Source organism: Gopherus flavomarginatus, chromosome 1, assembly GCF_025201925.1.
Source record: "Gopherus flavomarginatus isolate rGopFla2 chromosome 1, rGopFla2.mat.asm, whole genome shotgun sequence".
Taxonomy (NCBI): Eukaryota; Metazoa; Chordata; order Testudines; family Testudinidae; genus Gopherus; species Gopherus flavomarginatus.
This window is the reverse complement of record NC_066617.1, coordinates 137,552,566-137,577,990: the sequence shown is the minus strand read 5'-3', so window position 1 is coordinate 137,577,990 and position 25,425 is coordinate 137,552,566. Positions and strand designations below refer to the sequence as shown.

General features: G+C 40.2%; 1 protein-coding gene and 1 long non-coding RNA gene across 2 annotated transcripts in view; one reads left to right on the top strand and one right to left on the bottom strand.

Annotated features, from left to right (window-relative positions):
* Positions 1–498: 498 nt before the first annotated feature.
* MRPS35 (mitochondrial ribosomal protein S35) overlaps positions 499–25,425 on the bottom strand; it is a 59,278-nt gene continuing 34,351 nt past the window's right edge. Inside the window, exon 8 of the mRNA XM_050966260.1 lies at positions 499–3,163. Within this exon, the coding sequence (XP_050822217.1) occupies positions 2,885–3,163 (279 nt within the window). The 3' untranslated portion in view covers positions 499–2,884. The remainder of the gene's footprint in view (positions 3,164–25,425) is intronic.
* On the top strand, positions 10,708–16,885 carry LOC127057880 (uncharacterized). The gene is made up of 2 exons (XR_007776213.1): positions 10,708–11,267; positions 14,776–16,885. It is a non-coding gene; the product is annotated as an uncharacterized LOC127057880 (long non-coding RNA).

Genomic DNA, 25,425 nt, shown 5'->3' with positions numbered 1-25,425 from the left:
TCAGGACTTCCTGTTGCCCACTTGTGTGTGCAGAAGGACATTCTGATGGGAAAAAGCAACAGAAACAAGAATCAGAACCGTATAATATTCTAAGCGTCTCAAAATATGTAGAAAGTTACTCAAATTAGTCTACAGTGATTCTGCAGACTAGCCACTCCATTTTGAACTAAATTAGCTGCGCATCAGTCCCTAGGTCTAAAAATCCCTCCCATACATATTGAAAACAAATTTCCTTTGGTGTAAGGCTAGCCCCCGATCTAGAATTCATAGCATTTTCCAAGTCTAATTGCAGTTTTCAATTCTCCAGTGATTTCTGTTCCATAGCTTTTCAAAAAAAGTTAAGTGTGTGTGTATATATATATATATATATATATATATATATATATATATATAAAAACACATACATACTTTTATTCTCACTCAAAAACCAAACATTCAAAAACAGCTGAACCATTTTCCCCCACCCCCCTTGACACTTTCAAATAAAATTCACCTTGGTGCAGAGCTGAAAGGAGGGAATATTTAATGCCAAAAAGGTGAAGGATTGCAAAGTTTTGACAGTCTGAAATACGAGTTTACTAAGCAACCATTTTCAATCTTAACTATAGCTATATTACTATTTTATGTGCATAGAGGTACTTATTCCTGGATGAAAAACTGATCTACTAGACAGAATCCATTTGACAATGCCACTCCTTTTAGAAGGGGAGTATACATTCCAATTTCGAAGGCTACCTGTGGATGACAAGTATTAGAGGGGTAGCCATGTTTGTTGCTTTTTACAGATCCAGACTAAGAGTCCTGTGGCACCTTATAGTCTAACAGATCTACTGTTAGTCTATAAGGTGCCACAGGACTCTTTGTTGCTTTATGTAGATGACAGAAGCTGCAGCAGCCGGAGTACCTATAAGCCATGCAGAACGGCTCCAACAGATTCCTAAACAGATGCACAAGAGTCACTTCCCTCCACTCCCCCAGTTCTGGTGCCTATGCTCTTATGTTGCATCTTTTCTTCTTAACCAGCTGTGGCTGGGGAGCAGAACATTGTGAATGATGTTTTTAAGCTTATTTAACCTTTTGTAGAATCTTTAATTCTGATGAAAAGCCACCCACGTGAAAGGGAAATATTTTTGTAACATGAATGCCTAATTTTGCTAGTGCTAGTAGTTGTATTTTTACTGTCATAGGATCTTAACCTCCTTAGTTTTTGAAGCTCACTTCTCTTTTCTTCCTTTTAAAAATAAGTTCTCTTTTCACAATTTGTAGCATTAAAGAACCATTTGATAATTGGTGAGTGCTAAAATTACCAACTACTTTCAGGTTTTCAGACCAGTTCTGCTCAAAGAGCAATTATCAAAGGTAAAAACCATCCATATATTTTTTTCCCTTTCTTTGTTAAGAGCAAGTCCTATCCTTTTAAAATATTTAATTTTAACTTCCCATCACCTGCCACCCAAACTGTTTTTGTTCCTCTAATAAGACATGCAATTCTTACTTATGCTACATATTTATTGTAAAGCTGTATGTGTATACCTTTTATTTTGCATCCTTTCAGCCACTCTTTAACCTTTCCCTCCCTTCTTTATGGTACACTACTCCAGCCACTTTCTATTCTGGGGTCTTAACTTTATCCTGTTCCCCTTCCTTCAGAGATATACATGTCTATCTAAGGTACTTATGTGACCCTCATTAGTTATGTGCATCACAACCTCCAATGCAGTTATCCTGCCAACTGCCCGCAAAGGTAGGAGGTAATGTTACCTTCATCTGGAAAAATGAAGGTAATGGAGGCAGAGATACACTAAGAGTAAAATTTTCAAATGCACACTAAAGGTATGCTTACACAGCAACTAGACACCCACAGCTGGCCCATGCCAGTTGACTCAGGTTTGCAGGGCTCCTGCTGCGGGGCTCTTTCATGTCTCTGTGTAGACTGCTGGGCTTGGGCTTTTCTTTGCTGTGTAGACATACCCTGTGTGCCCCATTTGCAGAAATGACTTAGGCACACAGGATCCCAAATCTCATTGAAATTCAGTGGAACTTAGGAGGCTAAGGCCTGGTCCACACTACAGCGTTAAATCGATTTAAACAGCGTTAAATCGGTTTAACGCTGTACCCGTCCACACTACAAGGCACTTTAAATTGATTTTAAGGGTTCTTAAAATCAATTTCTGTACTCCTCCCCAACGAGAGGAGTAGCCCTAAAATCGATATTACTATATCGATTTAGGGTTAGTGTGGACGGAAATCGAAGTTATTGGTCTCATTCTTTTACTGAGCTACCCAGAGTGCACCCCTCCGGAAATCGATGGTAGCCTAGGACCATGGAAGCACACCACCGAATTAATGTGCCCTAGTGTGGACGCATAAAATCGATTTTATAAAACCAGTTTTATAAAACCGGTTTTAATAATTTCGATTTTATGCTGTAGTGTAGACATGGCCTAAGTCAAATGGGTGCTTTTGAAAATCTTACCCTATATGATTTACCCAAGGATACATAGAAATCTGGTAGAGCAAGGAATTCGATCGGGGCCTCCTAAATCCCAGGCTAGAACAGCAGAACAGAATGCCTAAGCCCATAAATACTCAGGCTTCCTAGAAAAGACTTGATACAAATTGTATTTATAGAGGAAAAGGAGGATATTGGCATAAGGGGAAACAAACTCTGTGTTGCTGACCCTGTTTGAAATCTCTATTCACTGGAAATTCCATTAAAGGTTTTTGAAATTTTAAAATTTTATTAATTCTACGGAAAACTTGTTTTGTTGAAGGTCCAGAATATCATGGATAACTGCATTCACAATTTCCTACAAAGTAATATTATCATAGATTATCTTTGTATATTGACATAAGATCAGAGATGCGCATGGAATGTCAATTTTCACTGTAATGCTTGTAAATTCAGTAGTTTCATCACGGATTCCTTGTATTGCAAAATGTTGTTTTCTGTTTCCCCTTCATTTTTAAGTGCAACTACAGCGGTTTTGTAATTCTCAACTATCTCAGAGGCAAGCAGCTCTTCCTCAGTTACTTCAGTGGTTTTCTCTGCAGCTCTTATTCGAAGAAGCGTGTCCAAAGCATTCTTCTGAGAGGGGCTATTATCCCAGATATACTCCTCCATGTCAGCTTCAGTCTTCTCGTTTTCCCACATTTCGGTTTTCTGAAAGAAAACAGACATCCCCTTAGAAATGTCACTACTGAAGTAACAACCATCAGGAAAAACCTAAACTCTCATCCCTCTCCCACAAAAAATTGTTTTAAGATTTTTGTCTTGGACGAAGTTCACTCCAGTGTAGAGTCTATGCAAAAAACCTTCAACACAGCTTAAGTGAAATTTAAGAGGTGAACAGTCTTTGTGTTTGACCTCTGCACAAGGTGAATTTAACTCTGTGATTAAAGTTCAAATGTTATTGTAAATATAAGCCTGGAAATCCATTTCAAATCTGTATCATTTGGCATGATTGCAGTAATCTGGAGAGAAAAAGAGCTGGCAGGAGCAATAATTAGTTTTTCAGTTATGTAGAGTTACTGATTACAGCTCAAACTCCAAGAGGAGAAAAAAAAGCCCAAATACTCCAAAATGTTATTTTAAAATAATGGTCCAAATTCCACTGTCAACACTGGAGTAGCTTTGTATTTACACTATTATTGCCAACATTAGAATCTGACCCAAAGTTTGTGAAATGAAAGGAAGTTTTCCCTTCATTAGTTTGGAAGTTGGCACACCAGCCATTAGACTGTCTGGGGATCAATAGGGCTTACTTTTGGTGGTCCCAGTTTGTGTAGTCAGACTAAGTCAAGTCACCAAATTTATTTATTTTTTTTAATCATTCCACACCAAACTGGACGCTACTTCAACACCTTCAGGACATATCGTCATGCAAAGGATCACAATTCAATTCTCTTATGTAATTAGACTAAAGAACTTGGTTAACCATCAGAAAATGACACAGCGCCCATCCATAGAATGGCCAAGTGGTTTTAGATTGTGTTTTGAAAGAAGTAGTGGTGACATGCAGCTTGTCGCTCTAAACTCCTGATATACTATATTTCATCTTTTCCTTTTACGATCAAATTCCTTGAGTTGAATGACGATCATACTGGTGAAACACGAAATCATATACATTCTTAAAAGTTAGCAAAAAGTTATCCTGCTTTTCATACCAGTCACTTATTGCACACTGGCTCGCCGGGGCAGTTTGTCCAGTTCAGAAAGAATTTAAAAAAAAACCAAAAAACACAACCACCTCTCACAGGTATAGGGTTTCTCAACAGTAAAGGAATGAGTGTTGCACCTGGTCAGTCCTGGACTAAACTCTCGTTCTTTGCCAGAATCATGTCCTAGGTTCAACAAAAGATCATTGTGAGGCCTTTGAACACCTTTAAGTTCCAGCAGAGGTAATAAAAACTAATTACGGTCATTACATTTATCTCTTCAGGAAAATCCTCCTCTGTGCACATTAACTGATGGGATTTCAAAGATGAATGTTGATAAATAGATTAACAGCTTCCCATCTCTCGTGAACATGCTGTAGGATTTTGTAAAATATCTTAAAAAGTATAAATTACTACATACCAATGTGTTTGAGTAGTACAGGGAGGGAGCCTTTATTACATTGATTATAAAGCATGGATTACATTAGCAATTTTCTACTGTATTCTTACAAACTCCCAAGAAAGTAAGGAGTAGGTGCACAATACACATTGTTCAGGAAAAACGTTGCACACATGCAGGTTTAACTTCCAAACCTTTCAACTACTGCTACAATCAAGGAATTGTGAGGAAAAGCTCCAGCAACTGATATTCACTTGGTCTCCAATAATTTTCACTTTAAAGTTTAACTAGAAATTGAACTACAAACAGTTTTTGGACCAATTCAACTAGATTGGTTTAAGAACCAATTTAGGTAAATCAATCCAATCTCCTAACACAGACATATATAATTTAAAAGTGTTTTTAGCTTTGCTGCTGCTGCAGGCGCGCACCCACACACACACACACGCACCTTAGAGGGAGCACAGGAAGTTTTTTTATATGTCCAAACTGTGCAATGCAAAGGGATTTTAAATTAGACCAGTGAAATTGTATTACTAGTTTGTAAGCTTTGTAAACAGGTTGGAGTGTCAAAAAGTAATTCTTAAAATAAAAACAGACTGCTTTTAAGGATGGGGTATGGGTGTGATTTCAAAATATGTTCCTTTGCTCTGTTACAAGAAGCCAGAATCATTTGCTGAGATGTTGGTGGCCATCCTTCAAAATGAAATGTTATCCTAGCATACATAGATCCAGAAGTGTATCATAAACAGGAAACTGAACAGAAACTAGATTTTCGCAGGCTGATTGTATTAAGTAAATTTAAAGACCTTTCAACCAGAAAATTTACTGCATGAGTAAAAATAAATGAAGTTGGAATTACACTTCCATCCGATAACACATTAGGGTAATCAAACCCATATGTGAACTCACTAATAGGAATGCTACAACAAAACATTAATGTCTCAGTTTAAAGGGTTATAAAGTGTGCCAATGAGACAGTGATGCAAAAACCAAGTACATCAATACGAAGTCTTAATTCAGAGTGGTAGCTGCCCATTTCGTCTCCGCCAAAATTCGGTATTTGAGTGAAGGATTCAGTGAGAACTTTAAACTTTGAATAAAGTTGTGACAGTTGGAATATTCAAACTGTGTATGTTTACCATTTTTCTGGACTCACTGCTGTATTAGGTTAAAAACCTTAAATATATCCTTACTCAATAAGCTGAAATGAAATGGCTGCTCTTTCAAACGCATAGTTTCCAAAAAGCATTAGCCAGACCCACCTAAAGGTGCATTCACCTGATAGTGCAACTGGTTCTCCAGTAAGCACTTCCAATGAAAGCTATAAAACATTTTTTTTTAATCTAAGTTCAGAAAGTGTCTGAAATAGATACTACAAATGAGATTTGGGGGATTTTTGCACTCCCCAGAACAGAGGAGACTTTTTTAAAATGCCATAATGAGAATAAAGGTGTGTTACTGTGCAATTCTTTTATATCAATTGTGATCCTCCAAAACAGAGGCTTATAACTGAATTGCTAACAAAGCCTTAATATTAAAAACTGGATTCAAGACAATATCAAAAAGCTTCATTATAAAATGACACTATAAACATAAAAAAAAGTGATTTTTAATCACTTAAGACATTTAAATCACATTTTTCTTGGCTTTCTTTTCAGTTTAGCAAGTTGGCGGCTGCAGTCATACCTAGGATTAAGGTTGCCAAATCTTCTGATGTGTCTTTTTAGAAAAGTTAAATAGTTAAATATTTTAAAACTCATTGTAAGTAGCACACAGAAAAATTCAAGACAATTAGAAATATTTAAGAACTCACGTTAGTCAATTTTCCTGTCAACAGCTTGAACAGTTAACACGTTAATCAGAGATTCAATGCTGTTCAACAAAAATGCAAGTATTTTTTTTTCACAAACCTGAAAATGGAAGTTTAACCTGAAGATACCCTAGAATAAGTAGAATAGGTCTCTTTCTACTATGTTGAAATAGAACGCATTTTAGCTACTTCATGGACCTGCCTCACAAATTTACAAGTAGCAATAAAGAGCAATGATTTGGAACATACTAACTCAGTTAAGCAACTCTAAAAACTGTCAAACCTATTTACCTACCAATCACTGTGCATATACTATATCCTTGAACTGCACTTACAAGTTCTTAGCTAGCAACTTGAAAGATAAGTATACATGTAAAGACACTTAATAGGCAAAATATACTTAAAAATATCTGTCTGATAGAATTCACGTTAACTGCCAATGCTGCTATAGGGAACTTACTCTTATGTAGCCTTGAAGGTGAGCTTCAAAGCAAAATATATTTATAACCTAGAAATCTTGCTATAAGTTTTAAAATCAGAGCATACCTGTCAAATCTCACACCCGAAGCACATTTGCCCCCAGTGTCACCTTTACCCATGTCAACTGAAATGTCACTACATGGAATTAGAGATACAAACAATGAGTGAAGTTTCCCCTTCAGTTCCCTCTACTCCCAGGTGCTAGAGAACACTCCAGAGATTCTGAACAAGAGGCTTCCACCCATCACTCTTTGATGGGAATGAATAGGTGGATAGGACTGCTGTGTCCTGGTCCTGAACTGTTAACACATTTTCCCGCCCCCAGGAAGTAGTCATGGTATGAGGGAGAGAGCATGATAGGAGTTAATAAAGAAATTCAATGGGAAAGTGTGGAGAGGGAGACAGGATCATTGCAGGAAGAGGGCAAATTAAAAGCAGAAAAAGAGAATGAGCCAAGTGGTACCAAAGAGACAAGGATGAATAAAAAATAGGTATCTCTGTCTCAGAACAACAATGTAGGTTGTAAAGGAGAAAGAATGATCTTATAACTAATGACAACTCCTGGGTTCCATGCCCAGTGCTGCTACTGACTTACTAAGCGACACTATTACCTCTATCCTTCAATTTGGCCATCTGTACAATGGAGATAATATTGATCTTAGGATGGAAGTGTCTGTACTTTTTTGCATCTTTTGGTTGTGTCAAGATCTGAAAGGTTTAAGTCCAAACAAAGGTTTTCAGAAAGCAAAGATCTTATGGAGACTAGAGAACGAATGAAATAAGGACATCAAAAAACAGAAAGCAAATATGAGAGGAAAAGGAATATTTTAAGGAAGCTTTAAAACTTTGGATTTTTTGCTCAATACCTATACCTGATAAACACTTGGGAGAAAGGATGTCTCTGAAGATCAACCTCCCCAGTCTCTCATCTAATGCAAGACTCTGCACCATATATTTGAGAGCCTTTCCCTCCCCAAAATTCTCCAGCAAATCCAGAAAAGACAAGATTTGACCCTGAAGATATTTCTAAGGGAATGGTAAGGCAAATGGAGCATTTTTTTTTAATTTAAAATATTTTAGACCACCTTTAACTTAGTTTCTGTTTTTGCTTGAAGTTCTCTTTTAGAAGAGACATGCTGACATGGTATTCCAGTGAAACACATGGAAACAATGCATCATTTGGCATGTACAGAGATTCACCCCAAAAGAAGCTGCGTGTTCACTAGTAAAAGGTATGTCCTTGAGTTCACTAGTATTTTACCTTGTGTTAAGGCAGCGTGCAATTTTCAAGCAAATTAATTTGTCAGGTAGTCTAACTCGACCAGCTAATTTGTATGAAAACTACAAATTCCCTTGTCTTCACTATGATTTTACAAGTTAGTGAACTCAAGATAAGAACACACCATTCCTCCTAGTACAGCCTTTGAGATAAGTGTTTGAACCCCAGCCTGCACAGTTTCACAGTACAGCCCCACAAAGACACCCATTCAAGTGATTTGTTGTATGTAAACTTGCTTAGGTTATTTCAAATCCCTTCTCCCCCCCCGCCCCTCCTCCAGGACAACTACTAAATAGAACTCTATTGTGTGATGCTGGCATGCCAAGGCCCAAGGCCTCTCCGAACGCTGACAAATGCAGAGTTGGAAACTGGTCTTGCTTACCTGTGGGTTAGTATTGTTAAAATATATATTAGTGTTATAAGAATGTGCTTAGTGTTTAGACTTTATGGAACGCTTGTAGGATGTGCATGTATTAATCCTACTTATAATATATGTATCCAATGTATAAAGTTATGTTGAGTGTTTGCATTGTCAACCTCTGTAATTGTGCAACTCAGAGGAAAAGCAGCTTTAATTAGGATAAAGTGCTCATCCTGCACACAGGATGGCCCACTGAAGGCAAATGAGGCATTGTGTAGCATCACAGGACAGAGACTTTGTTAATGGCATTCCTAACTCTGTCAAGGAAAAGGGAAACCTGTACATGAACTCATCCCATTGCCTTGGAATCCGGGGTGAAGGGAATAAAAAAGATCCCTGACAAGGAGAAACTTGGTCTCTGGACTCTGAGGGGTAAAGTCTCCTAAACATAAGCAAGAGACCCTTGTGCTACTTGGCATGGGTCAGCCCTAAAGTACAAAGCTGATTATAGAAGCTTACATTACCTTTATAAATCTACGACTAACTCACTTGTGTGTGTACGTTTTCTGTTTTAACATTCTAAATAACATTTTCTTCTCAGTTAAAAAAATTGAGAGTTTATTACAGGATTAGCTATAAGTGTTGTCTTTGGTTTGAGATCTGAATACAACTGACCTGGGGTAAGTGACTGGTCTTCTGGGACTGTGAGTAACCTGAATATTGTGATTTTTGGGGTAAAGTGACCCTCTTATCACATAGTCCAGCTTGTCTGGCTGGCAAGACAGACTGGAATATCTCAGGGACTGTCTGACTCCATGGTTAGACTGTTACAGTGTTTTAGGAGTTCATGCTTGTTACTGGGTTGGGGAAATCTAATTATAGAACATACTACCAGTTTGGGGTTTCTACCCTGCTTTTTGACAGTCTGCCCTGAGGCTGGCACTCACGGTCTTGAGTCACTTCAGAACAATGCCATATTATTTCCCATTTAAACATAGATCGTTTGGAACTTTCCATTGATTGGAATCACTATTCTTACTTGCATCAGTAACACCAGGAATAAAATTGTAATATTTGAAAAGCACTTAATGAAAGCCTCTAAAGAGCAGCTCTGGACTAAAGGGGAAATACATCAGAATCTGCACGTGTGATTAAGTTCAGTTACTCTTATCTACCTTATTCTCTCACTATTCCAAACAAAGTAGAAATCTAATTTTAATATAGTTATCCCAGAATGGGATATCTATCCAATCTATCCCTTTGGCAGCAATAGAAACTTCGGCCACTGGGAGCTGTGGGCAGGCCACCAGGCCTGCGGACGGTCAACGTAAACAAACTGTCTCGCAGCCCACCAGCAAATTACTCTTGACAGGCTGCAGGTTGCCCACCACTGATCTAGACTGAGATCACCACATTCTCTTCACTTTTAAGTATTTGAATCCAGGTTTCCAGGATGGATGGATTACTAATTCCAGATCCCTGTATACTACTTAGTCCCTTGCTTTACATACATACAGAACTACCTTTTAAAATTTATTTTAATGACAGGAATACCCTTTGCAAATTAAGTTATTAATTAACAAGTGGACAATAAAAACCAAGTATAATGCATCATAATTAAGGCTATGTTTATGTCATGGAGGTCATGGAATCTGAGTTCCAGAGACCTCCGTGACATTCTGCGCTTCAGCCCAGGGGCTGTGGGACTCCGGACCTGGCAGCCAGTGGGGCGCTGGCAGGGTTCCAGCAACAGGCAACAGCAGTGACAGGGCCCCCCCCGCAAGGTAGCAGCTACAAGTGACAGATTCTGAGGGGGCCCTCCTCAGGGTTCCAGCAATGGGCGACAGTCTCATGCTGGGAGGGGTAGGGGAAGAAATAGGACGTCTCAGGCGGGTGGCTGGGGGTGTCCTGTTTTCTCTCTGGGAAATATGGTCACCCTGCAGCTCCTAGCTACCCTGGGAGATGGCTCCCTCCCTGCAGCTTCCAGCTGCCATGGGCGAAGGAGGAACCCCACAGCTCCCAGCCACCCCAGTGGCGGGGGAAACCATGTAGCTGCAGCAGCAAAAGTCACAGGCAATAAACAAAAATTCACGGAAGCTGTGACCTGTCTGTGACTTTTACTAAAAATAACCATAACAAAATATTAGCCTTAATCATAAGACATTCAGCAGTCAAAATTAAATATTTTAGTTGTAATGTATACAGTGCACCAGTAAATATGCTGTAGGATTTTGTAAAAGTAATATCTTAGAAAGTATATATTACTATATACCAATGTGTTTGAGTAGTACAAGGAGGGAGCCTTTATTACATTGATTATAAAGCACGGATTACATTAGCAATTTTCTACTGTATTCTTACAAACTCCCAAGAAAGTAAGGAGTACGTGCACAATACACATTGTTCAGGAAAAACGTTGCACACATGCAGGTTTAACTTCCAAACCTTTCAACTACTGCTACAATCGAGGAAGTGTGAGGAAAAGCTCCAGCAACTGATATTCACTTGGTCTCCAATAATTTTCACTTTAAAGTTTAACTAGAGATTGAACTACAAACAGTTTTTGGACCAATTCAACTAGATTGGTTTAAGAACCAATTTAGGTAAATCAATCCAATCTCCTAACATGGACATATATAATTTAAAAGTGTTTTTAGCTTTGCCGATGCAAGCACGTGTGCGCGCGCGCACGCACACACACACACCCCTACCTTAGAGGGAACACAGGAAGTTTTTTATACGTCCAAACTGTAAGGTTAGGTAAGCACTTAAATTAGTTATTATAGACTCATAGGTCAGAAGGGACCAATCTGATCATCTAGTCTGACCTCCTGCACAAGGCAGGCCACAGAACCCCACCCATCCAATTTTATAACAACCCCTATCCCAGGACCGAGTTATTGAAATCCTCAAAAATGGTTTGAAGACCTCAAGCTGCAGGGAAACCACCAGCAAGCGACCCGTGCCCCACGCTGCAGGGGAAGGCGAAAAACCTCCAGGGCACCTGCCAATCCGCCCTGGAGGAAAATTCCTTCCCGACCCCAAATATGGCGATCAGCTAAACCCTGAGCATGTGGGCAAGAGTCACCAGCCAGCACCCAAGAAGGAATTCTCCGCAGCAACTCAGTACCCATCGCATCCAACATCTCCCCGCAGACCATTGAGCAGACCTGTCTGGTGGTAATTCAAGATCAATTGCCCAAATTAACGATCCTATCATAACATCCCCTCCATATACTTATCAAGCTTTGTCTTAAAGCCAGGAAAGTCTTTTGCCCCTACTACTTCCCTCGGAAGGCTATTCCAGAACTTCACTCCCCTAATGGTCAGAAACCTTCGTCTAATTTCAAGTCTAAACTTCCTAATATCCAGTTTATACCCATTCGTCCTCGTGCCTACATTAGTACTAAACTTAAATAATTCCTCTCCCTCCCTAACGTTAACCCCCTTGATATATTTATATAGAGCGAGCATATCCCCCCTCAGCCTTCTTTTGGCCAGGCTAAACAAGCCAAGCTCTTTGAGTCTCCTTTCATAAGGCAGTTTTTCCATTCCTCGGATCATCCTCGTAGCCCGTCTCTGAACCTGTTCCTGTTCGAATTCATCCTTCTTGAACATGGGACACCAGAACTGCACACAGTATTCCAGATGGGGTCTCACCAACGCCTTATATAACGGTACTAACACCTCCTTGTCCTTGCAGGAAATACCCCGCCTGATGCATCCCAAAATCGCATTTGCTTTTTTAACAGCCGTATCACATTGGCGACTCATAGTCATCCTGCTATCAACCAGTACCCCAAGGTCTTTCTCCTCCTCCGTCGCTTCCAACTGATGCGCCCCCAACGTATATCCAAAATTCTTATTATTAATTCCTAAATGCATGACCTTGCACTTTTCACTGTTGTATTTCATCCTATTTCTATTACTCCAGTTTACAAGGTGGTTCAGATCTTCCTGAATAGTATCCCTGTCCTTCTCCGTGTTAGCAATACCCCCCAGCTTCGTGTCATCCGCAAACTTTAGTAGCACATTCCCGCTCTTTGTGCCAAGGTCAGTAATAAAAAGGTTAAATAAGATCGGTCCCAAAACCGATCCTTGAGGGACTCCACTGGTGACCTCCTTCCAGCCCGACAGTTCACCTTTCAATACGACCCTCTGGAGTCTCCCCTTTAACCAGTTCCTTATCCACCTTACAACTTTCATATTCACTCCCATCTTTTCCAATTTAACTAACAGCTCCCCGTGCGGAACCGTGTCGAACGCCTTACTGAAATCTAGGTAAATTATATCTACCGCATTTCCTTTATCTAAGTAATCCGTCACCTTCTCAAAGAAGGAGATCAGATTGGTTTGGCACGATCTACCTTTAGTAAATCCGTGTTGCAATTCGTCACAATTACCATTGACCTCTATGTCCTTAACTACTTTCTCCCTTAAAATTTTTTCCAAGACCTTACATACTACAGACGTCAAGCTAACAGGCCTATAATTACCCGGATCGCTCTTATTCCCTTTCTTAATAATAGGAACTACATTAGCAATCCTCCAGTCATACGGCACAACCCCCGAGTTTATCGATTGCTTAAAAATTATCGCTAACGGGCTCGCAATTTCACGCGCCAGTTCCTTTAATATCCTCGGATGGAGATTGTCCGGGCCCTCCGACTTCGTCCCATCGAGCTGTTCAAGTACGGCCTCTACCTCAGTTGTCGTAATATCCACTTCCATATCCACATTCCTGTTTATCATCCCTCCATCATCGCAAGGTCCCTCACTAGTCTTATTAAAAACTGAGGCAAAGTACTTGTTTAGATGTTGGGCCATGCCTAGGTTATCCTTAACCTCCATTCCATCCTCAGTGTATAGCGGCCCCACTTCTTCTTTCTTTGTTTTCTTCTTATTTATGTGGCTGTAGAACCTTTTACTATTGGTTTTGATTCCCTTTGCAAGTTCCAGTTCAATGTGGCTTTTAGCCTTCCTCACTTTATCCCTACATGTTCTGACCTCAGCAAGGTAGCTTTCCTTACTGATCCTGCCTTCTTTCCACCCCCTGTAAGCTTTCTGCTTTTGTCTAATCCCCTCTCTGAGTTGTTTGCTCATCCAGTTTGGCCTACAACTCTTGCCCATGGTTTTTTTCCCCTTTCTCGGGATGCAGGCTTCCGACAGTCTCCGCAGCTGTGACTTAAAGTAATTCCAGGCCTCCTCCACATTTAAATCCACTAATTCCTCCATCCAATCCACTTCCCTAACTAATTTCCTTAACTCTTTAAAATTAGCCCTCGAGAAGTCAAAAATCCTAATCCCAGATCTACATTTGTTTATCCTTGCATCTAGTTTGAACTGAATCAGCTCATGATCACTCGAACCAAGGTTGTCCCCTACCACCATTTCTTCTACGAGGTCCTCACTGCTCACCAACACCAAATCTAAAATGGCATCCCCTCTGGTAGGTGCTTCAACTACTTGATGAAGAAATCCATCCGCTATCACATCCAGAAAAATCTGACCCCTATTATTCTTGCAAGAACTCGTCCTCCAGTCTATATCTGGGAAGTTGAAGTCCCCCATAATCACACATTTCCCCTTTGTGTTTACTTCATTAAAGACATTAAAGAGGTCTCTATCCATATCCCAATCCGATCCCGGCGGTCTGTAGCACACCCCAAGCACTATCTCAGGGGATGCTCTAGTTGCTTTTTTACCCAGTGTGATTTTTGCCCAGACAGACTCTGTCTTGTCCATTCCATCGCTTCTTATTTCGCTACATTTAATTTCATCATTGATGTACAAGGCTACTCCACCACCTTTGCCTTTCTTCCTGTCTTTTCTAAACAGCACATAGCCTTCAATACCCGTGCTCCAGTCATGAGTACTATTCCACCAGGTTTCGGTAATCCCTATAATATCCGGCTTCACTTCCTGCACTAGTAACTCCAGTTCCTCCATCTTGTTACCTAGGCTCCTCGCATTAGTGTACAGACCTTTTAATTTTCGGCGTTTGGCGTCAGTGACATTCTTTCCCCCATCGTGCGCAAACTTTCTACCACCAGCATCACCCGTTACTCTGGTTTCTACTCCACTGTTCCTCCTTGGATCAAATCTTGGGGTCGCAAGGGTATCCCCGCTCACTTTGTTTACTTCCCTCTCCAGGTTATATTCTGGCGTGGAGATCTCCCGAACATCTCCCAACCATCTCCCCCAACTTCCTAGTTTAAAGCCCTCTTGATGAGGTCGGCGAGCCTCCATCCTAGAATTCTATTTCCCTCCTTGCTGAGATGAAGTCCATCCTGTGCAATCTCAGTTACTGGCGGTATTTAAGAACAGGTTAGCCAAACACCTGTCATGGATGGTCTAGATAAATTTAGTCCTGCCTCTGCGCAGGAGACAGGACATTTCTATGATTCTAAGCTTCCAATCCTTTTTGTTGCCTTTTACTGACTTTTTTTTTAAATTTCTGCTACACAGAGGCAGAGAGGAGCTCAGAAATTAGCACAATATTTTAAGAGACAAGGTATGTGAGGAAATATCTTTTATTGGACCAACTTCTGTTGGTGAGAGAGACACGCTTTTATTGGGGGCCCTAGACTACGTGGGTTAAACTAGACCGGGGTCAGCAACCTATGGTATGTGTGCGAAAGATGGCATGTGAGCTATTTTTGATGACATGCGGCACAGGCTGAGCCACTCAGCCTGCCACTGCTCTGGGGTTCCGGCTGCTGGCCCCTTGCCAGCTGGGGTTGCTGCCACAGTCGCACTCACCTTGCTCCCGGGTCGCCAGCGCAGGATCCAGGCCTCCAGCCCTCCTCAGCCCTACCAGCCACCAGCTCCACTCATCTCAGCTGCCGATCTGGGGTTCCAGCCTTGCTCAGCCTGCTTTCTGGTCTGGCGTCCCAACAGGCCACGCCACCCCGGGCTCTACTCTTGGCCTTGGATCAGTGCTCTGCAGCCTCCCCGCTGTGGCCCACTGTCCCCAGCCTGGGACACTGAGGGTTGCACACGAGGCAAGAGGGGGTGTAGCTCAGCACCCCCATCTTAAAATTGCTTATATCAGACCACACCGCGTTTGACCTTGTGCCTGCCTTCTATCGCCACTTTTTTTCCCCCCCCCTGAGAGTTGATGGGAACATTTGACAATATGGCAGCTCTTAAGAAAGCAAAGCTAGATGTCTGATCATTTCAGCCTGCTTGGACAGATGTATTTGGATATATTGAAAAGAAGGACCGTGCTATTTGTGCTTTCTGTTATGAAAGTCTTGTTTGTCACACATCAAGTGTTCAACAACTTCTTGATGAAGCAGACAAGCCTGAATCGATCAAAAAGGCAGTAGCAGTCTATGAGAAGCAAAGCAGTGTTTTTAAAAACTTAAGTGTAAGTAAAAATCAAGCGACAGAAGGAAGTTACAAGACTGCACAGTGCATTGCAAAAAATGGAAAGCTGTTTACAGATGGGGACTATATAAAAAGTTTTTCTCAGCAGTTTGGAGATTTTGTGCAATGATTTGCCAAATAAAGATACAATCATATCTAGAATAAAAGAACTGCCCATCTCTGCCAGAACAGTTGAAAGACGCATACATGAAATGGCAGAAAACATTAAGGAAAAGCAGATGACTGAATCAAAAGACAACAGTGTTTAGTGTTGCAGTTGATGACAGTGTGGATATAAATGACATTCCACATTTGGCAGTTGTTGCAAGATATCGTGCTTCTGATGAAAACCAAGAGGAACTTTGTTGCCTAAAATCCCTGCATGGCAAAACAAAGGGGGAAGATATACTGGAAAGTTTTGTAAGCCATTTTGAAGAATGAGGAGTTGACAAAATATTTTGTGTGATAACAGATGGTGCTCCTGTCATGGTCGGAAAACAGAAGGGATTTGTACAGTTTCTTGAAGATCAAATTGGCCGCCCGACAGTCAAATTTCACTATCATCCATCAAGAAAACCTGTGTGCTAAAAATTTCTAATTCAAAGCCTAATAATGTGATGAATACAGTGCTGCAAATTTCCTTGTTGCTCGATCTTTGACTCAATTTCAAGCACTGCTAGAAGAGATGGACAGTGCTTAGAATGACATCCCACTTCACAGCAACATTCAGTGGCTAAATCGTGGCAAGGTTTTGGTGCATTTTGTAAACTTGTTTTTTGTTTTTGTCTTTTTTGTTGAAAAAAAGAACAAAACTACCCCAAACTGGATGATGACAAATGGCTGTGTAAGCTCATGTTTCTAACTGACATCACCGCTCACCTAAACGAACCCAACCTTTGTCTCCAGGGTGCAGAGCAAACGGTTCTGGATCTTTATAAAGCCTGGAAAGCATTTGTTGTGAAACTAGCAGTTTTTTCCAGGGATATTCAAACTTCTACTTTCTGCTACTTCCAACTCATAAAAGAGCTATTGACACGTTGCACTGTCAATGTCAATGAGATTCGAAAGTATATGCAAGAACTGCAATCAGAATTTTTTTTGATCGATTTCAAGATTTCCAGCAATTTGGCCCAATGCTTTCTTTCCTAATTAAACCTGAAAAGTTCAACAAAAGCAACTTGGATTTGTCTGTATTTCAGTGGATGGGTGTTGACGATTTCGAAATGCAGCTCATTCAGTTAAAAAGCTCAGAATAGTGGCCATCCACGTTTGTGGATCTGCGGAGCACACTTGAAGCTACTGAGAGAGATCATGTGGCCTCTATTGTGACCTGCTGGACATCCCTGCCCGTGAAATTTAACTGTTTGAGGGAAACTGCGTTTGCAATGCTTTCAGCATTTGGATCCACATACCTGTGTGAACAGGTCTTATCACACATGAAATCTGTCCTCTGTCCCTCTTGGAGCCAGTTAACAACTGATCACTCAGAAGCCTGTGTGCAGCTTAAAGTATCCAAATACATGCCAGACATTGGAAAACTCAGCAAGGAAAAGCAAGGGCAAGGATCACATAAGATCTGCATTAATTTTAAATAAAGCTTCTGAAACATTTGGAAAACCTTGTTTACTTTACATATAACAGTAGTTTGGTTATATATTATAGACTTATAGAGAGTCCTTCTAAAAACGTTAAAATGTATTACTGGAATGCGAAGCCTTAAATTAGAGTGTATGAATGAAGACTTGGCACACCACTTCTGAAAGGTTGCCGACCTCTGAACTAGACAATCACTATTCTCTAGATTAGAATGAACTCACACAGGAAAAAGATAGAAGACGAACACCACATCACCAATGGCTGTACACTTTTCACAAAGCAATCACTTCATATCTGATCGATCAGTCCCCATCCTCAAAGGAAACCTGGACAACACCACTTTCAAAAGATGAACCTGGAAGCTTAAATTCATAACTTTGTTACACACTAAAAATCATGGTCTTAAAAAAGAATGGATTTATGCCTTATTACAATAATCTGTAAAACACTAACCTTCCCCTGCACCTTTGTCCTATGACTACGGGGTGTTAATAGGCCACTTTACCTTGAATGATTCCTCAGAGTATGTGCTAACTACTTATGCCAACTATCTATTCGACTTTTAGCTGTGACATTTAGTACCTTTTCCAGACCTGACAAAGTCCTCTGTATAACTTGAAAGCTTGTCTCTCTCATCAACAGCAGTCAGTTCAATAAAATATTATCTCATCCACCTTGTCTCTCTAATATCCTAGGACCAACAGGGCTATACCACTGCTGCATACTAAACAAGTCAACTATTTTTTCCAGTTCACTGTTCCTTCTCTTTTCCAGATCATTAATTAAGAGATCCTCACAACATTACTCATTAACCTCATTTCATCTTGAAAATTGATTTTTTATTTCTACTTTGTTTCCTCTCCGTTTCCAACCCACAATATAAGTTTAAATCTCAATGATTATTCCTACGTAAATGAGAAAGATCGGTTTATGTCTCCTTTAACCACTTGATGGCAGCAAACTACCATTCTTTTGACACTAAAAAAAAAAAAATTCTTCGTGCTATTATACTTGCATCCATCCAAAATTAATACAAGGACCATTACATGCCTATTATAATTACTGCTTTGTATACCGCTATCAATAGTAAGACAGAGACACTTCATTAAAGTTCTCGCAATGCTGCCCTTTTTGTTTGGCAATGTAGACCATGTCCACCACCGGCTCTCTCCTGGGGACAATCTGCAAAGCCAAGACACAAGGAACAGAGTCTAGACCATCCAAACTGGTAACAGAACAAGACTATAGTAAACTATCTCCCCACCAACCCAAACATTACAGCATCAAATAGAGAGTACAGCAGAACAAAGCATAGGGTCATTCAGGCATTGGTTAGAAAACTACAGTTCATATGAACAGCAAACTGGCTATTCAGACAGCTACTACATGGTGTGTAGAAACTAATAATGTACAAGTATTAACTTAATTACCGATTAAGATGAAAAAGCTGCAAAATATAAAATGTTAAGCATTACTGTACATTTTCAAAATATTGTAATCAACATTTTAAAGTTTGTATGTTGGAAATTGTCACCAAAATGTCATCACTTTTGGTGACAAAACATGAAAGCCTGCCTTCCTGAAACTCCTGTGCATAGGCTTATAAGGCAGAAAGTTTGCTATGGAAAGGTAGTGTAGCACATCTACCTTTAAATCTCACCACAATGTATGACCATCAGCATAACAACAATATCAAAGCTAACCAATTAAGATAACCTCAGATTTTCCAAGGTCATTGATGTAACAAAGAAGTTCACTGTTTGGGACTATTGTCTCCTGGTTTTTGTTTGTTCTGTGAGCAGCACTGCAGAGCCCGTCAAGGCTGTTTGTGGGGGGATCTTACTTGTGCATTTTCAAATGTCATCATGTTTTATTTTTTAAATGCACACTTAGCTTTCAGTTTCCTGGCTAACATCTAGGCCTTTGAGAAAAGCAGTTGTCATCTGACGAGGGATTGTACAGAAAAAAAAACAAAAAACAACTCACTGAGACTCCAATGTTGTCTCAATGTCTCCATATCAAATTGGATATTTTTTTTTTTTTGTCAGGATTGCAAACAACCTGGAACTTAAAAGTTAATATGGGCATCTGCCTTCGCACTAGAGAGGCTGTAGAGAAATTAACTTCTGTATTAGAGCTATGCAACTCACTAGCCAGCCTACAATTTGCACAGGTGTGACCAAGGACATAATATAATTTATAGAGAATTACTGGTGAAGCTGCATGAGGGAAAAAAAAAAAAATCCAACTTGGTTTCAAGATTGCAGGCCGGGCTGGCAGTTTGATTTGTGAATTGAGAAAGTTTGACATAGTGGATGTCAAACTCCTCTATGTTGTATGCAGTGTAGATGTAGCCATGTTCGTCCCAAGTCCTGTGACCTGAAGAAGAGTTCTATATGGTATGAAAGCTTGCATCTCTCACCATCACAAGTTGGTCCAATCAAAGATTACCTCACCTACCTTGTCTTTCAAAAATCCTCTGTGACAGACAATCACTTATTGGGTATAACCATATTAAGTGATGCTACAAATATGAACTTACTGCACCTTAATTAAAAAAATATAAAAATTGCACAGTGACATGATCTAGTGAAGTTTGCTCTGCTCTTCCTTGTGTGGTTATTTCCCTCCCACCCCCCAGTTCTGTCCCTAACACCATACTGCCTTGCAAATTAATCCCATTTATTATCAGCCCACTGATGTGCTGCCAATATTTTAAACAGGTTCCCACCGAAATTTTTTTACTTAGCCTGTGATTAGAGGATGGATGAAGGATTAGAGGATTTATTACTTTGTTTTCCCATTTAAACAAATGGATTTAAAAAAAACCGTAACCAAGGAAGGAAGGAAGCAACACAGCTGGAAAATGAACATAAATGAAATATGATGGAAATGCTTATACTTTATTAAAGAGAAATCTATCAAATGTATAGATTTGGGAGGGATAGCTCAGTGGTTTGAGCATTGGCTTGCTAAACCCAGAGTTGAGAGTTCAATCCTTGAGGGGGCCACTTACGGATCTGGGGCAAAAATCAGCACTTGGTCCTGCTAGTGAAGGCAAGGGCTGGACTTGATGACCTTTTGAGTGCCCTTCCAGTTCTAGGAGATAGGTATATCTCCATTATTTATTGTTATTAAGAGAGTAAGAAGTGTTTAATTTCAGTTATTTGAAAAGGGGTGGGGATGATATTTTTCAATAGGATAATTTTCGAAAGTACCGAAGGGATTTAGGAGCTTAAATCCCATAGACTTTCAATGAGATAGAATTATGTACATAGGACCCTCTTTTGAAAAATGTACCCAAAGACTTTAGGGAGTCCAGGCATATCTTCCTCCAAGGGTTTCACGCTGCCCCTGACAAATATCTAACATGTGGGGCAATCAGGTACATTCCAAAGAGAACCAGAGCCCCTCTGATAAAGAAATCTTCTTATGCCATGGATGGGTTAGCATTATACTGTGTTGGAATGAATGCCAGACACAGGGAAATCATCCTAGTTCTCACTTTAAAATGGTTGTGGAAACTTAAATTTCACACTTTGCCACATTTACCCCATACTTACAGATTCTCCAAGGGAAACATACATTTTGGTAAACTTGGGACCCAATCTGGAAAAAGTACTGAGTGTCCTCAACTTCCATAGGAGTTTGCATGATCAAACTATTTCTGGGATCAGCATGTGGGAAGTCACTTTCAACTATGCCTGCGTAGTGGCTTCAAGTAAAACCATAAAATGTGTTAGAAGTGTTTCTACCCCTTCTTTGGGTGACCTCACCCATTCACATGGCTCCAACTACCCACCTTTACACCAGTGACTCACAAATCTACTTCTTCCACTCCTGACTTGTTTCCATGTGTATAATTCCTCATCTCAGCCTGTCTCTCCAGCCCCTCTTTCTAAATATTTCATTGACAAAAACTTAACATGGCAGAATTAATTCCTGATCTCTCCTCTCAAGGTCTCATCTTCACCCCATTCTTAGTCACTGTTGAAACCACAACAATCATCTTGTCGTTCATTCAGGCTCATAATTTAGGTGGTAGTCAGACTTCTTCCTCTCCCTTGCCCCTCACATCCTGCCATAGTTTCTTCCTCCATAGTATTTCCAAAATCTGACCTTTGCACTCTCTCCAGTATTAAAAGGCTACCTACCTACTGCTTTATTTCTCATCTGGAGTACTGCAGCCTCAAATTGCCTATCTACTGTCAATTCAGAAAAGTACCTACTAAGATCATTTTCCTTTCACATTATTTTGACCACATCAGTAACACTCTGAATTTCTCCACTGGCTTCACTGCATCAAGCAGAGTATTCCTGTGCTCACTCTTCAAGCACTTCCTAATTCTGACTCCTCCTGTCTGTTCATCTCAATAGATCAACCCCACTCCACTCCACAAATGCTGGTCTCATCTGAGTATTTATCAGCTGCTCCCACAATTTACTCCATGCCTTCAATGCTGCCTGTTATACACAGAACACACACACACACACACACACACAATTAATCCACACAAACGTTCCTACCTCCAGAGATTGAAACCAAACCAGTCAATCAGGGATAGCTGATATTTGTTTCTAATTAGACAAAAATGAGCCCTGTAAACAGGCACACGAAGAAACTTCATATTAAACATCTTATCTATGCAATTGTTACTTTATTGGTTACTCCTGCCCTCTCCTTTCCTTCCCATTTAGTTTGTCACTGACTTGTTGCACATATAGACTGAGCACACCAGAGCAGCAACTGTCACTGGTTATTTTTACAGTATCCAGCACAATGGAGACCCAGTTCTGATTGGACCCTTCAAGTGCTACTGCAATATTGATATCTATAAAATCAGAGTTCCACTACTAGAGAACCTGGTCCTTGTACTGAAGCCTTAGTTAGAAAGGAAGAAATGCTCCTCAAGACCAAACTTGGACCTGGAAGGCAATCTTTGGGGAAAAAAGTACATGAGTTTTCAGCAAAGAGTGATCCACAGGGGATTTTTTCCAAAAACCAACCAATCCAGAATTAACTATGTATGTGTTACTTGGGAACAAAGTTATATCAGCACTTTACTACTCCTGCATCACTTCGTACAGATCAATAGCATGCAATTTACCAAGCATTGGACAATCCACACAGAAATTGGCAATTCCCAACTCTGAGAAAAGGTTTAATTAGGAGATACTATAGTGAGACCTCATATTATTAATATGTAATTATTTTGACAAATTACTTCCTAACATTAGTACATATGCTGTAGTGCGTCAAACAATTAAAGCCAAGTTACACTTAAAACATAACTACGCTCTCTGACCTATATACAGCCCTTGGTTTTCATATCCTGTTTTTTCCCATATGTGCTAATTTGCAAGTTTCAGTACTTCACAACAGTTCTTCCAGTCATTAGTACTATTAGAGAGGATCGACAATAACTAAAACAGCAAGTACTGCACTGGGTCTTTAGGTCTCGCATCACATCTTGCAACAAAAGCAGTAATAGTCAACACGGAAAGGAAAGACTAGCCTCATTTTCTTATTGCATTCCACCAAGCACACTCATGCAAGCATGCAATATGGCACCACTCTGTTGGCAAGGTGACCAAATCTCGAGATTACTTTTGTCTAATGTTACTGTCTATAGTTAGGACTAATCCCCCCCAATATTTAAAGTTCACACAGATTAAAACAGATCACAGCTTGTTTACTTACGGTTAACAAAATGCATCAAAACTATCTTTCAGCAGGTCTATTAAAAGGGATTACCACTGATCATGGAAAAAAATCAAATATGTCACAGCAGACCATCAATTTTTCATGGAAATCAAAGACAATTACAACGGATTGATGAATTCATCAAATATTAACATGGAAGTTGAAAGGTAATAAAAGGGTAAGAGACTTGTGCGTATTCAATACACAGCAAGCACTCACACGGCAATATCGTATGGCCTGGACTTCTATCACTAAGTAATGCTAGAGCAAAGGACAGATGTGTTGTTTGCCTGGAATTCAAAAAAAGGAACAGTGCTTAGCCTTTGTTGTCACTGTTCTACTGCTGGAAACTTTGATCTGTCATCCGAGTTCAAGATTTGTTTTACTGGTACAGAGAAAATACCTAAGTTGGTAGCATACCACTGAAAAGTAAAAGCTTATGAAACATATTCTTTAAAATATAAATTCATAAACCAAATTTAATAGCATGTTGTCTATAATTACATCATACACATCCTTCAAGGCAGTGTCTGATCAAATGAAAATCCCTGACTGAATGTGTTATTACATATTTAAGTAACTATAATGACTGAAGGCAGAAATTAGACTTTTAAAGAATGTTGATTATGAGGACTTAAATACTACTAGAAAGTCAACTAAAAATAATATTATGAAGGGAAACTAAGGGTCTTCCCATGCAAAGACAAGACTAAAAATACAATCCAATTTAACTCCACTCTGACTAAGGGCAGGTCTTCGCTATCTGCCGGATTGGTGGGTAGAGAGCGATCTATCGGGGATTGATTTATTGTGTCTCGTCTAGACATGGATAAAATCGATCCCCGAACACGCTCCCCGTCGACTCCAGAACTCCAGCGCGTGAGAGGCGGAAGCAGAGTCGACGGGGGAGCGGCAGCAGTTGACTCGCCACCGTCCTCACGGCCAGGTAAGTCAAACTAAGATACGCCGACTTCTGCTACGCTATTTGCATAGCTGAAGTTGCGTATCTTAGGTTGACCCCCTCCTCCCCCCGCAGTGTAGACCAGGGCTAAGTACTGCAAGGTTCACAGAGAAGTATATAAAAGCTGGGTAACAAATGCAGTGACACCAAGGCACAACTAAGATGATTGAGAGAGAGTGGGAAGGAAGTACCCAACTTATTTTCAGCCTAATATAATTAGTCAGATGGTTAATGTTAACTGAATGTACTATTTTTTTATCAATATTTTGAGAACTTCCAGTCTGCTACATTTTACAGACTCTGAAAAAATACTATACTTGTAAACACACCTGCTCAAATACTGTGTGAAAACATGATTGCTGCACAAATGCCAAATGTAGTGGCAGCGGCGGCTAAATGTCATATTTGTCAGTTACTTCCCTGAAACAAATAGAAGCTATCCAAAATGCAAGTATTGGTTTTCAACATGCCTTTTTATGGCAGGTATGTTATCTATAGATTCATAGATTCTAGGGTCAGAAGGGACCCATGTGATCATCTAGTCAGACCCCCTGCACAAAGCAGGCCACAGAACCCTACCCATCCACTTCAATAACAAACCCCTAACCTATGCCTGAGTTATTGAAGTCTTCAAATTGTGGTTTGAAGACCTCAAGCTGCAGAGAATCCACCAGCAAGTGACCCATGCCCCACGCTGCAGGGGAAGGCAAAAAACCTCCAGGGCCTCTGCCAATCTGCCCTGGAGGAAAATTCCTTCCCGACCCCAAATATGGCGATCAGCTAAACCCTGAGCATGTGGGCAAGACTTACCAGCCAGCACTCAGGAAAGAATTCTCTGCAGTAACTCAGATCCCATCCCATCACCAACCACTGGGCATACTTATCTGGCGATAATCAAAGATCAATTGCCAAAATTAGGCTCTCCCATCATACCATCCCTTCCATAAATTTATCAAGCTTAATCTTAAAGCCAGATATGTCTTTTGCCCCCACTACTCCCCTTGGAAGGCTGTTCCAGAACTTCACTCCTCTAATGGTTAGAAACCTTCGCCTAATTTCAAGTCTAAACTTCCTAGTGTCCAGTTTATACCCATTCATTCTTGTATCTACATTGATACTAAACTTAAATAATTCCTCTCCCTCCCTAATATTAATCCCTCTGATATATTTATAAAGAGCAAGCATATCACCTCTCAGCCTTCTTTTGGCTAGGCTAAACAAGCCAAGCTCTGAGTCTCCTTTCATATGACAGGTTTTCCATTCCTCGGATCATCCTAGTAGCCCGTCTCTGAACCTGTTCCA